Source organism: Ovis aries, chromosome 1 (assembly GCF_016772045.2).
Source record: "Ovis aries strain OAR_USU_Benz2616 breed Rambouillet chromosome 1, ARS-UI_Ramb_v3.0, whole genome shotgun sequence".
NCBI lineage: Eukaryota > Metazoa > Chordata > Mammalia > Artiodactyla > Bovidae > Ovis > Ovis aries.
In genome coordinates, this window is record NC_056054.1 from 204444227 (window position 1) to 204458497 (window position 14271).

General features: G+C 42.0%; 1 protein-coding gene across 7 annotated transcripts in view; it reads left to right on the top strand.

Moving 5' to 3' along the window:
• The first annotated feature begins 487 nt into the window (after positions 1 to 487).
• The window catches only part of MCF2L2 (MCF.2 cell line derived transforming sequence-like 2), a 288114-nt gene continuing 274330 nt past the window's right edge, over positions 488 to 14271 (top strand). For all 7 annotated transcript variants that reach the window (XM_042233901.2, XM_027957913.3, XM_060419927.1 and 4 more), the window contains exon 1: positions 488 to 1041. In XM_042233901.2, the coding sequence (XP_042089835.1) occupies positions 966 to 1041 (76 nt within the window). In that variant the 5' untranslated portion in view covers positions 488 to 965. The remainder of the gene's footprint in view (positions 1042 to 14271) is intronic.

Genomic DNA, 14271 nt, shown 5'->3' on the forward strand with positions numbered 1-14271 from the left:
GGGGGTAGGGTGGGATACCAAACTGAAGTCGCTGTCTCCTCTCCCTGACAGCTGGAGGACAGATCTTGAATCGCACCCAGTCTTAAGGGATGATTCAAGATATGTTCCTAGTGGCTCAGACAGTAAGGAATCTGCCTGCAATGCAAGAGACCTGAGTTCCATCCTCCGATCAGGAAGATCCCCTGGAGAAGGAAATGGCAACCCACTCCAGTATTCTTTCCTGGAGAATGCTATGGACTGAAGAGCCAGGTGGCTTACAGTCCTTGGGGTTGCAGAGTCGGACACCAATGAGCAACTAACACTTACGGGAGTGGGCACATCATCTCCCCGAATACGGACACGCGCGTGCGCACCTCTCCGGGCGCGTCGGGCACCGCCCCCCGGGCGGGGAAAGGTGCGCGCGGAGGCGGGAAGCGCTGCAACGCGCTGTGAGGCGGCGTAGGCGGCGCGGAGCGCGCCTCCAGGTTCCTCAGCACCTCTGCTCCTCAGTCCTCCGCAGCCGCCGAGTCAGCGCGCCTCCTGTGGGCTGAGAGAGGATACCTCATCCCGACCCTCCCAGGAGGCAGAGCCAAAGATCGGACCTCAGATCCAGAAACCTATTCACCCGCCTCGACCCAGGAAGCCAGAAGCAGGGTTACGGCGAGATTGGGGCGACGTGCTCTTCTCACCTTTGGAACTGCTACTTTCCTGTCTCCCAAAGGCAGTCGTCGCGTTGGGAAAGCCCCTGGACCTAATCTTGAAATTTACCCCCTGCGGAGCGTGGCTGGCGTCCTCTAGCCGCGCGGCCGTGGAGAGCTGGCCTTGACTGGGAGTGACTCTCGTTTTGTGCCTTAGGAGAGCGAGAAAGAGTGTGAGGGCCGAACATCCTTTGGAGGAGATGCCTTTAAATAGTCATCCATAGCACCGATAGAAACAGATTTGTGTTGCTTTGTTTTGTTTATACCGAGTGGTGGTTTTTCGGTGAAATGCTGTTTTGGTTAAAAGAAGAAATGGCCCCTCAGGAGTTCACACGGCGACTGGCCACAGTGATCACTCATGTCGGTAAATGACGCTTTTTAAAATCTTGCGTTTTATTAATAGAGGGTGGGGGCGTTGTCTGGGGCTTCCCTCACAGCAGCCCTGGGATGGCCTTGGGTGTGGACCTCGCTGCCTTGAGTGCTGCTCTGTAACGGGCATCCCTGGAGCGCAGCGCTCGCAGCCCTCGAGTCCGCCGCGTCTGGCGGAGCAGGGGTAGGCTGTGGGGCAGGGGTCTTCACCAGGCAATTGCCAAGTCTGTTGAACCCTACACCGAGGGCTCCCTGGAGGTTAGGATCTGTTACCCGCTGCTGACCGTGGGCAAGGGTGGCGAGTTGTGTCGTAATTGATGCGACTAGAAAGGAGAGGGAACAGGAGGAAGGGAGGCCGATGCTTTCCAGTAGAAACTGCTGCCAAGGCACTGGGAGACGGGGTGCCGAGGTGCGGGCCACAGTAGAGGTCCTCTGCGCAGTCCTGCTCCCTGGCCTGTCCCGTGGAAGTGCTGCCTGGCGGTGTCGCCCCATCCCTGGTGAAACCCACTGAGAAACCTCTGGAAGCCCCGGGAGATTGAGCAGTTTTAATCCTCTTCCATTAGTTAAAAAAGGGGAGCAAAACATGCGTGCCTTCTTCCTGAAATAAGGGTTATGGTGGAAAGACAGGACATGGAGACAGTGGCAAGGTTAATTCTTTTTATCATTCCCGCCACCCCTGCGCCTTCCCTGGACCTCCTTAAGTAAAAAACGCATTCAGGTTCAGATCTTTTGAATTTAGCTGACTAGAATTATCCGGATCATTTTCTCTGTTGCCCACTTCACTTTGAGGTCCTTCTGTGAATGTAAATCAGTTTTCATTGATAAAGTCAGTACGTTTTCAGTCTTTGTTCCACCCATTTGTTAAAACTGCCTTCTTGGTATTTATATGATAAATATTGCTTCAATTAGCTATCAGTGCTCTTTGAGCACCCTAGGTCAATGTGTTTACTACGATAATGATACATAGATTATTCATACTTATGGAATGATACACATGTGGCGATAGACTTTGGAAAATGATTTATGGATACATGGGGAGGCTCAGTTTTGATGATTCAGTTTTAAAACATGTTTCTGGTGCCCAGTGTGGCCACTGAACTGGTTTTTAAGACAAAAGGTCAGTAGAATTCTACCAGGAAAGACTGAATGTGAAATACTGATGAAGGCAGGATAAAATAAAACAGAACTTCGAGTCTGAAATATACTGAATGCTGAGATGATTGTGCTAATACCAACAGGGAAAGAGCAGTGAACTGGGGGTATGACTGTCTGAATTTGAATCCTGCCCTAGAAAAGTCATGTAACTTCAGACTGGAAAATGGGAATTTTAATAATCCTTCCCACCCAGCTCAAAGTCTGCTTGTAAGATAATGTGGGTGAAAACACCATTTAACCTGTGACTGTGTTATTGGTCCTATTCTTGGACCCTTTGCCACTGAAGATATTGGGCAGATCACTGGGCCTCTTTCAGGGTGAAGCTTCCCATCAGTTAAACAAGGAGGTAGATGTGGACAATTATTCTCACCTGTTTCTCTGGACGTAGGATCTTCTTGAAGATATGGTAGGCAGTATATTCCTTGGCTGACACCAGGCTGCTTGTGGGGCCCAGACTATGGTATTTTCTTCTCCACCTTGCTCCCTCCCTCTTTCCGTAGTCAGCTCCATGATACAAACATGAATTTGTTGTAGTTTATGCCCTCAAAGAACTTCTCATGACCCCTGGCATTTGTGTGCTTTGCAGCATTCTGTCTTTTCCTGTGTATCCCCACAAACCTGTGAAGTAGGTGGGGTATACATTATCACTCCTGTCTTACCGTAAAGGAATTGAGACTTGGGAAGTTCATCATTTAAGGCTTCAAGAGGTTAACCAGTCACAGGTTTAGGACTAGAAGGTACTTTTCAGATGCTCTGTTTGAGGATCTTACTGGGGTTCTCTAACCCTGAAGCTGCCTTGGCCTTCATGGAGAACTGAAGTGTGTAACTAGCAAAGCTTCTCATAGACTGGATTGGCTCTGTTTTTTTTTTTCTTCTTCCATTTTTACTGATATATAATTAACATACAGCAAGCACTATATAAGTTTGAAATGTATAATGATTTGACTTAAACACATCATGAAACTATTACCACAATAAGTTTAGTGAATATCCATCATTTCATTGAGATACAACATTGTGTGCTAAGTTGCTTCAGTCATGTCTGACTCTTTCCAAGGCTACAGACTGTAGCCTGCCAGGCTCCTCTGTCCATGGGATTCTCCAGGCAAGAGTACTGGAGTGGGTTGCCATGGCCTCCTTCAGAGATGCAACATTAAAGAAATATAAAAAAACTTCTTTGTTACTTGTCATGAGAACTCTTAGAAATTATCCTCTTAACAGCTTTCATATATAATGTACCTGAATTACATTTATCATGTTATACATTATATCCCTAGTACTTATTTATCTTATAACTGGAAGTTTATACTTTTTGACTCCCTTTGTCCAATTCCCGTTTCCCCTACCCTCTTCTTCTGGTAACCACAGATCTGATCTCTTTTTCTACAAGTTTGTGTTTTGAAGTATAGGATTGGCTCTGCATTTGACTCATTCCTTGATGAGCAGCCTGTGAGGGGGTGTGATCATGAGTTGGGGAAGGATTGAGAAGTGCTTGGAGCAAGATGTAGAACATTCTCCTGGTCCTGTCCTACCCACTCAACTGGGCAGTAGTGCTGTGCTTTCATATTAATTTGGCCACTTCTGCCTCTCAGTCAGTTCCTCCTCCAGCTGGGGTTTCTGCTCTTTCCACAGTCCTTTAGATTTGACAGTTCAGGTCTGGGGCCTGATGCTTCAGTTTCTGAAATATCTCATGAGTCTCTTTCCTCTGTCCATTCCCACTGCTACCTGCCTGTGACCTGCTTCAGAGTGTCATTTCCTCCTGACTAACCCTTATGCAAGCCTCCTGCCTTTCTTGTGTTTGCCTCTAATCTATACCAGGAATAAAAAAAAAAACAGCAAAGCCACACACACACAGAGTACTGTGTACTCTAGAACCTTTGATGATATCCATACATAGTCATTGTCTGTAGCCTGGAGTACAAGCTCTGTACTCTTTGGCACCCTTTCTGTCTTACTCCCCAATACCTGATATTTCTACACCTATGGTTGCTTAACTCAGGCTCTTCTGTTCTTCAGCTTTGTTCCACTATATTTTTCTACCCTGTTCCCACTTCTAAACTTTTGCTTCTGCTTTTCCCCCACCTTGAGTGACCCCCCCAATGTTACTTCTCACATGAATAGTATACACCTTTCAGTCCTGAATCAATGTCGCCTTCTCCGATCCTGATGTCAGCACATAGTGATTCCTGCTTTTGAATTTGAAGTGGGTTTTGTTCTACCCACATGACATCTCTCATACTCTCCCTTGTATTGTGGTTAGTTGGTTATTCATGTGCATATCTCTGCTCCTAGACTCTTCATTACTTATCCATGTGGCCTAGATACCTAACGCAGGACTTACCTCTAAGGAGGCATAGAATAAATGTTTACTGAATAAATGAGTGATCTGTAGTGCCTTGAACTGGACTTTGAGTACTTAGTAATGCCAGGCAATTTTTACACTTTTAAGAACAGCTTGTAAGCATTTGTAAATAACTCTTTTGTTTCCTAAAACTGATTTTTCAGGTAGACATGAAGTCCTTCAAGTGTTCTTCATATGATGTGGTTCTCTGTGGGATCTCTTTCTTTGGATTTTGTTAGTTTGTCAGGGAGCCTAATAAAAATATGCACTTCACATGTGAACAGTGTCCAAGTGTGTTTTTACCTACGTAGGGCACAAAAGAGGACCATCCTCTCACCTTTACTCTGGACCGTACAGTCACATTGGTTCAGTTACAGAATTTCACAGTTAGAAGTGTTGCATAATTTTCTCCATCCCATCCCTTTCAAGTCTTTAATCTTTTCTGCAACTTTTACTGTTGCTGCTGCTGCTGCTCAGTTGCTTCAGTTGTGTCCGACTCTGTGCAACCCCATAGACAGCAGCCCACTAGGCTCCTCTGTCCCTGGGATTCTCCAGGCAAGAATACTGGAGTGAGTTGCTATTTCCTTCTCCAGTGCATGAAAAGTGAAAAGTGAAAGGGAAGTCGCTCAGTCGTGTCCAACTCTTAGCGACTCCATGGACTGCAGCCTACCAGGCTCCTCTGTCCATGGGATTTTCCAGGCAAGAGTACTGGAGTGGGTTGCTGTTGTGTACTGCTATTTCTATGCAAAGGTGCTGCCTAAGAAATCATGAGCTTTCTCTTAATGCATCTCTCATTGCTCTAGAACTTTGACAGGCAGGGCACATATGGTTAACACAGAGCTTCTATTCAGTGGAAACCCTTAGTCATCCAGCTGATCTGTGTTGGTAATGCCCCATGCAGGTTTCACATTTCTAGTTCAGGTCACTCTCCATCTTGTCATCTCATATTAGAAGTAATTATTTTTACCTTACTTTATTATTGTTCTAAAATAATTTTATGTTTGTCCATGCCCAATTAAACTGTGAAGCAGAAGGGACTATCCTTTGAGATACCCTTATATACTTGGAGATTGGATTGGTGGCTATTTTAGTGATAAAAGCTGTAGGATTCTGATTTAGGGCGCTACATTTAGGACACTACTGGCATTAGTAATAGGCAACCAGAAGAATACTAAACTAAGAAATTCAGCTCACAATTCTTTATTCTATACAATGGAATAGTGGCTGAAATGCCTCAGCTTAGGTCTCAGCTAAAGTTGGTGCTGAAGGAAGAGCCTAATGAGCAGAGTATCTGCTGTTCAGATGGGATTATCTAGACATGCTGGTTGAAGTAGTGACTTCACCTATGCTAAAAGTGAATTAACTGGATCTGAGCCATTTTTCTGTTAAGCTCTCTAGTCACTGTGCCTAGGGCTTATGGACTAAAACTGTTTGCACCCTAAAAAAAAAATTGACAGCTAAATTGCAAAATAAAATTTAAGAAATGCTTTAATGCTCATAAATAATATTTTCTTACATTAAAAGCAGTGCATGTTTGGAATTCCACTGCTGGAATGCCAGTGTGAAGAACCCCATGGATCCATTCCCCAGTGATACATCTGTAACATCTAGTGAAAACTGTAAAATAAATAACCTTTTAAAGTCTCTGGAGTTGTACTAAAGGGCATATAGAATATGAAAAAAAATAAAGGCAAGGAAATCTACTAAATCTTGGTTAAGACAGTGAGTATGTGGTTCTCGAGCTGCGATCTGCTCCCTCTCAGCTCAGTGTAAAGGAAGCTCCACTCTTGATTGGGTCATGGCCAAGAAGACAGGGCTTCCTCTCCCCTCAGCTCTCAATTAAGAGATAAAGTATCTCACCAGGAGGGGCAAGGTGTCAGCATTTCTTATATTCTCCAACTGTAGGTTGCAGAGGCTCATTTCTTGGTGAGTGTGACCGAGAGGTTAGAGTCTACTTTCCCACCCAGTCCTCACTCATAAGATGAAATCTCTAACCCACATGTGCCTTTGACCTGCTTCGTTTTGTACTGCAAGAAATGGTATGGACCTAACAGAAGCGGAAGATATTAAGAAGAGGTGGCAAGAATGCACAGGAGAACTATGCAAAAAAAGATCTTCATGACCCAGATAACCACGATGGTGTATTCACTCACCTAGAGACAGCCATCCTGGAATGTGACATCAAGTGGGCCTTAGGAAGCATCACTACGAACAAAGCTAGTGGAGGTGATGGAATTCCAGTGGAGCTATTTCAAATCCTAAAAGATGATGCTGTGAAAGTGCTGCACTCAGTATGCCAGCAAATCTGGAAAACTCAGCAGTGGCCACAGGACTGGAAAAGGTCAGTTTTCATTTCAATCCCAAAGAAAGGCAATGCCAAAGAATGCTCAAACTACTGCACAACTGCACTCATCTCACATGCTAGTAAAGTAATGCTCAAAATTCTCCAAGCCAGGCTTCAGCAATGCTTGAACCGTGAACTTCCAGATGTTCAAGCTGGATTTAGAAAAGGCAGAAGAACCAGAGATGAAGTTGCCAACACCTGCTGGATCATCAAAAAAGCAAGAGAGTTCTAGAAAAAAAATCCGCTTTTGTTTTATTGACTATGCCAAAGCCTTTGACTGTGTGGATCACAAGAGACTGTGGAAAATTCTTAAAGATGGGAATTCCAGACCACCTGATCTGCCTCCTGACAAATCTGTATGCAGGTCAAGAAGCAATCTTTAGAACTGGACATGGAACAGCAGACTGGTTCCAAATTGAGAAAGGAGCACATCAAGGCTGTATATTGTCACCCTGCTATTTAACTTATATGCAGAGTACATCATGCAAATGCTAGGCTGGAAGAAGCACAGGCTGGAATCAAGATTTCCGGGTGAAATATCAATAACCTCAGATATGCAAATGACACCACCCTTATGGCAGAAAGTGAAGAAGAACTAAAGAGCCTCTTGATGAAAGTGAAAGAGAAGAGTGAAAAAGTTAGCTTAAAACTCAACATTCAGAAAACTAAGATCTTGACATCCAGTCCCATCACTTCATGGCAAATAGATGGGGAAATAATGGAAATAGTGAGAGACTTTAATTTTGGGGGCTCCAAAATCACTGCAGATGGTGACTGCAGCCATGAAATTAAAAGATGCTTGCTCCTTGGAAGAAAAGCTATGACCAACCTAGACAGCATATTAAAAAGCAAAGACATTACTTTGCCAAGAAAGGTCCATCTAGTCAAAGCTATGGCTTTTCCAGTAGTCATGTATGGATGTGAGAGTTGGACTATAAATAAAGCTGAGCACCGAAGAGCTGATGCTTTCGAACTATGGTGTTGGAGAAGACTCTTGAGAGTCCCTTGGACTGCAAGGAGATCCAACCTGTCAATCCTAAAGGCAATCAGTCCTGAATATTCATTGGAAGACTGATGCTGAAGCTGAAACTCCAATGCTTTGGCCACCTGATGAGAAGCACCAACTCATTGGAAAAGACCCTGATGCTGGGGAAAGATTGAAGGCGGGAGAAGAAGGGGATAACAGAGGATGATGGTTGGATGGCATGAACATGCGTTTGAGTAAGTTCTGGGAGTTGGTGATGGACAGGGAGTCCTGGCGTGCGGAAGTCCATGGGGTTGCAAAGAGTCTGACACAACTGAGTGACTGAACTGAACCCACGTGTTGGAGTCAAAGAACACCAAACCCTGATTGATCTTACCCTAGCTCCCTTACAGGGTGGAGTTTTGACATAAGGAGGCATACTAAGAAGACCAGAAGCTCATGCCCTTGGCTCAGAGATTTTGCCCAAGGGAGAGCCATTCCCTGAGAATAGTGAGTACAAAGCCTTCCCCAAAGGAACTGACTTGAAACAGAGTGTGGGGGAAGCTGAAACTTAAAGACACTCTTGAAAACAATGGAGATTTTGGTGGTAGCAATTAAGAGGAGGCTAATAGCTCTATGAGAGCAATAAGCTAAGCCATAGGCCAGCTTATTTACCAAGAGAACCAGGGAAAGAGATATTAAGAGGTGCCTTCCTGAGGTCAGAACAAGCATCAAAGCCTCAAAAACTACCTCTGCCTAAATTTGATTGGGTCAGACTGAGGAGCATTTGACAAATCAGGGCATTGTTGTAAACAATAGAGCAATCAGTGGGTGTCTAGTCCATTTGGGCTGCTATAACAAGATATCACAGACTGGGTGTGGGGACCAGCCCAACAATGAACTGACCTGAGGGAGCGAGCGGTGCTGCAGAAGGATAAGGAAAAATAAGACTCAGAAATAAAGTGGGGATCAGGGGGCTGATGCCATTCGCAAGCAAAAGCCCAGATCCGAGTCCTTGCTTGCATTTTATTGTTAACTTCTACTGCCTTATTCGTGCTCTAGAGATATCTGTTCTCTACAATCTCAGATCGGGGATAAAGATGTACAATGCACAGTCCTCAATGTCAAACCTTCAGGCCTTTCATGACTTTGTTTACCCTTTTGGCTAGTGAGGCCCTTGCTCAACAACTCTCTCAAAGCTCTGGTTGTGGGAACAGCCACTAATGGTTTTCCATCAATCATATCAGTACTTCAACATCTTGTTTTCAAGATGTCTTTCTACGATGTACTTTTTACTGCTCCCAGCCCTTTGCCTGGGGGTGATGAGAAAGTCATTATTTTTCAAAGAAGCTTTCTTAAGGATTTCTTCTACGATATAGACTATGTCTGCCATGGTCTATTCATTTTTACAGGAAGCCATACTCCAGCTCTGGTTTTTAGATTATATAGAGAATAGCCATCCTGAAATTGAAGAGAAGAATTAATACAAGTGTAAAAGGAACAATTTTGACAAGTAGCCCAGAAGAGGCATTATAAAAAGTAGGTCCTATCAAAAATATGAAAGGTAAACAAATACATGATTTAATCCAATGGGTTGAATTTTTATCAAAATGTAAGGAATGACCAGATACTGTTGAATTAAATTGCCCCTTCCATGCTGTTATGGGTTGGAAGGCAGCTGATATTTTCCACAATTCTGAATGTAAAGGCATATAAGGTAATTGAGATAAGGGAGGCAAGAAATTCCCTCCATGCCAATATATAGAGCTGTTAACAATGTTATTCATGAAGTCTAAAGTATTGTTTAACAATATAGGCAAATCCAAATTATTATTTTTATCCAAAGAATCTCCTTTGGGACTCCAATCAATAATTTCTCCGTCAGAAGTATTGGCCATAATATGTCCAGTATTAGCTTTACATAATTTCCATTGTACCCAATGTTCTATTCCAGATTTTATAGAAATAATACAGTTAGGTGGATGGGGCAGAAACATAGTAGTATTTTCTCCTGTGATATTAAAGGAAAATGCTTCTAATAAGAAAAAATAAATTTTGTTCACCTGAGGTTCTTTAACTGTAGATAGCCAACTTTGTAATCCTCTTTTAAGACAATGAGTTTCTGCCCCGCATGCATATAGGGGAAGATCTGTTCCCACAGTATAATTAACACTAACATTTGAAAGTTGTCAGCCTTCTTCTTCTGGTTTTAAAGGAAGGCTTGGGTCAAAAGGTCTGGGTAACAAAGAAGAGTCGTTTATGAAAATTGGAACAGAAGAATCCTCCCATGTAATTGGGCTTAATAGGGGAGGATTGGGCACATATGCCCAATAAGTATGACTGGCACCTACTGTGGTAGTTACCACAGATAACATAGCCAAGAACAAGGCAGTCGAGGTCAAAGGCTATCCTTGTTCTTTGACCAGTTTTTCCCCTTCAATGGTCAATTTCTTCAGTTGACTCCAAGTGGGTGGTTTGGCTTTGTTGGTCCTTGGAGCCGGTTCGGAGTGGTTGCTGATCATCAGTCTTGTTTCCCCATCACTGGCAGCTCTCCGGGAGGATCGATGTCGAACCATGTCTTCTTTCCTTTCTTTGACATGTCTTCCTGGCACCCAGTGGTGTTGTCCATCATCTGAAATGCCAAGAGCATAACCTCATCCTTTCCTAAGTCTAAGGCCCTTACACCAATTGTTCATAACATTTCCCCACTATACAGGAGTATTATCTGCAATCATTTGACCAGGAGTATAATTTTCACTAAGAATGGTGTTCTGAAAATGCCACGTTGCTGCTGGCTTTGTATGATCCAATCTTAAATCCAAAAAATTTAAAGTAAATAAAACTTGGGCTAATTTTTCTTTTGGTGTCATTGATATGCCATACTTATCTCACTCTTTCTGTTTAAATAACATATTTTTTAGAGTATGATGAGTATGTACCATAGTAGCCTGACCTTGAAAATTATGTAGAATACCTGTAGAATGTGAAATATTCCAATCAGATAAAAATTTTATAAAACAATGACTCATATATGCAAGGCCATTATCAGTTTTAATATGTTTTAGTAGGCCCATGAGAAAAAGCTTGCAAAAAATGTGAGATGAGTAGATGTTTCTCCAGAATGAGCAGAAGCATAAATCATTTCTGAATAAGTATCCGCAGAAACAAGAACAGCTCCCAAAAGTCCAAAAGAAGGGAATGAGTAACATCAGTCTACCATATATCATTGGGATAAAGGCCTCTGGGATTAACCCCTGTAGTTGTAGGAACTTGGTGAGTAAGAGTACATGTGGGGCAGGCAGAAACAATATTTTGGGTTTCTTGTCTGGATGATTGAAATTTATTCATCAAGCCACGTGTATTTATATGTGTGAGTTGATAAAATTTATAAGCAGTAAGAGCAATTAACAAAGAGTTGATGGAATCATTGCCCTTTGCCAATGGTCCAGGCAATTTAGAATGAGATCTGATATGTGTAAATTAAAAAGGGGCAGAATGAAGCCTTACTATATTTGTAATTGAGATAATATTGTAATAATAGATGATTTAGAAGAAGCCTTTGGTAGAGATATGGTTTCAATAATTTGTGTTATCCATACAGCCTATTGAGAATCTGATATAATATTTAATGCTGCAGAAACATCCTGTAATAAGGTACCTGCTGCTGCTGCTAAGTTGCTTCAGTCATGTCTGACTCTGTGTGACCCCATAGATGGCAGCCCACCAGGCTCCCCTATCCCTGGGATTCTCCAGGCAAGAGTACTGGAGTGGGTTGCCATTGCCTTCTCCCAATAAGGTAGCTGCTGCTGCTGCTGCTAAGTTGCTTCAGTCGTGTCCGACTCTGTGCAACCCCATAGATGGCAGCCCACCAGGCTCCCCCATCCCTGGGATTCTCCAGGCAAGAACACTGGAGTGGGTTGCCATTTCCTTCTCCAATGCATGAAAGTGAAAAGTGAAAGTGAAGTCACTGAGTTGTGTTCAACTCTTAGCGACCCCATGGACTGCAGCCCACCAGGCTCCTCCATCCATGGGATTTTCCAGGCAAGAGTACTAGAGTGGGTTGCCATTGCCTTCTCCCAATAAGGTAGCAATAGCCTCTAATTCAGCTTGTTGAACAGAGGTTAGGCTAGATTGCCATACCTTTGTTGTGGGTACAGTATAACTGGCTTTGAGAGTTTTCTTTGCATCAGTGAAATAAACAGGGGCATTAATAACAAGAATTGTTTTAGTAATGATAGGAATTATCCATTTGTGTTTAGCAGCTGCTGCTGTTGCTGCTGCTAAGTCACTTCAGTCGTGTCCGACTCTGTGTGACCCTAGGGACAGCAGCCCACCAGGCTCCTCTGTCCACAGGATTCTCCAGGCAAGAATACTGGAGTGGGTTGTCATTTCCTTCTCCAGTGTTTAGCAGCAATAGTAATCAAAGGTGACTTTGGAAAATGGTTATGAACCTCAGCTATGAAATCAGCAATGGCAATTTGCCAATCTCTACTGGTAACAAATAATCTATGGATTTGATCATCAGTGAAAGGAAGAACAATTTCATACAGATCATAACCAGAAAGTTGTATACATCTGGATCTCATTTTTGAAACAAGAAAGGAAATAAGCATTGTATAAATAGTCATTATTTTCTTAGGAGTGTGGGACAAAAGTCCCCATTCAAGGATATCTTGCAGTTGCCATAATATTCCTGTAGGAGAACCTAAAGTAGGAGGAATAAGTAAAGAAATTGGCACAGTCAAATCTACTTGTTTAGGTTGTCTTTGCCGGATAGCTTGATTCACAAGATCTAATTCCTGTTTAGCTTGTTTTGTTAGTACCTGGGGGCTGTTTAAATCAGAGTTTCCTTGTAGGATCTGAAATAGATGTGTCAAGGAATGATGAGGAATTCCTAAAGATGGTAACCAATTTATATCTCCTAATAATTTTTGAAAATCATTTAAAGTTTACAAGGAATCAGTTCGAATTTATATTTTTTGTGGTTTAATAATATTTCTTTGCAATATATATCCTAAATAGGTATATGGTTCCTGCTCTTGTAATTTATCAACAGCAATATGTAACCCATATTTTTAAAATTTAATCTCTGTATTTAAGAAAATATATTGAAGTTCTTTAGCAGGAGAAGCTAAAAGAATATCATCCATACAATGGATAATATAAGCATGAGGGAATTGGTTTTTAATAAATTCAAGTGGTTGGGAGATGTATAATTGACATAATGTAGGACTATTAAGCATTCCTTGTGGGAATACCTTCCAGTAATATCGAGACACTGGTTTTTCATTATTAATGAACGGTACAGTAAAAGCAAAATCATCAGATTCTTGTAGAGGAATAGTATAGAAGCAATTTTTAAGATCAATGATTTTTACTTTCCAATTTTGTGGTATCATAGAGGGTGACAGAATGCCTGGTTGTAAAGCACCCATAGGTTCAATTATAGCATTAATTTTTCTTAAGTCAGTTAACATTCTCCATTTCCCAGATTTCTTTTTAATAACAAAGACAGAATTCCAAGGACTAGTAGTTGAGGCAATATGATTAAGAGATAATTGTTCCTCTACTAGCTGTTCAAGAGCCTGTAACTTTTTTCACGTGATAAGGGCCACGCTCTGTCCGAATAGGCTCATCAGGTTTCCATTTCAATTTAAGTGCTGCTTTTTGTTGTTCAGCAGTGGCCCCACTCCCACCCCATAAAAAGCCTGTGTATTTTGAACAGGATTATATCCCATATTTCCCACAATTTATTTAGCTTGAGAAGATATAGTAGGAATTGTTACATAAGCTCCCCAGTGCATCAATAGATCTTGTCCCCATAAATTAATAGGAGTATCTGCAACTAAAGGTTGTAAAGTTGCAATGCAGATTGTTGTTTGGGACCTGAATAGGGCAAAATATTAGTACCTTTTAAAATATTTTACATAGTTTCAATTCCAGCTAACATAATAAGAACATCTGTTAAAGGCCAAGAAGTTGGCCAGTGCTTTTCAGATATTATAGAAACATCAGCTCCAGTATCTACAAGTCCTGAAAATTGCTTATTATTAACATATACAGATAATGTTAGTCTAGAATCAGATACAAAAGTTTGCCAGTATACTTGTTTTCCTGTACTTCCAAATCCTCCAGTTCTTTTAATATGAGTTTTACTAGTAGTGACATAAGGTAATAATAACAATTGAGCTATATGATCTCCTTTTATTATTTGATAAGAATACCCTGTTTTCATAATAATAGAAATTTCACCCTCATAATCTTCATCTATAATCACCATTAGGACTTGAACTCCCTTACTTATTAAACTACTGTGTCCTAATAATAATCCCATACTTCCTTTGGGTATTGTACCTTTAATTCCAGTAGGGATTTTATAAATTCCCATAGCTGGCATAAGAAGTAAATTATCAATGGCAGG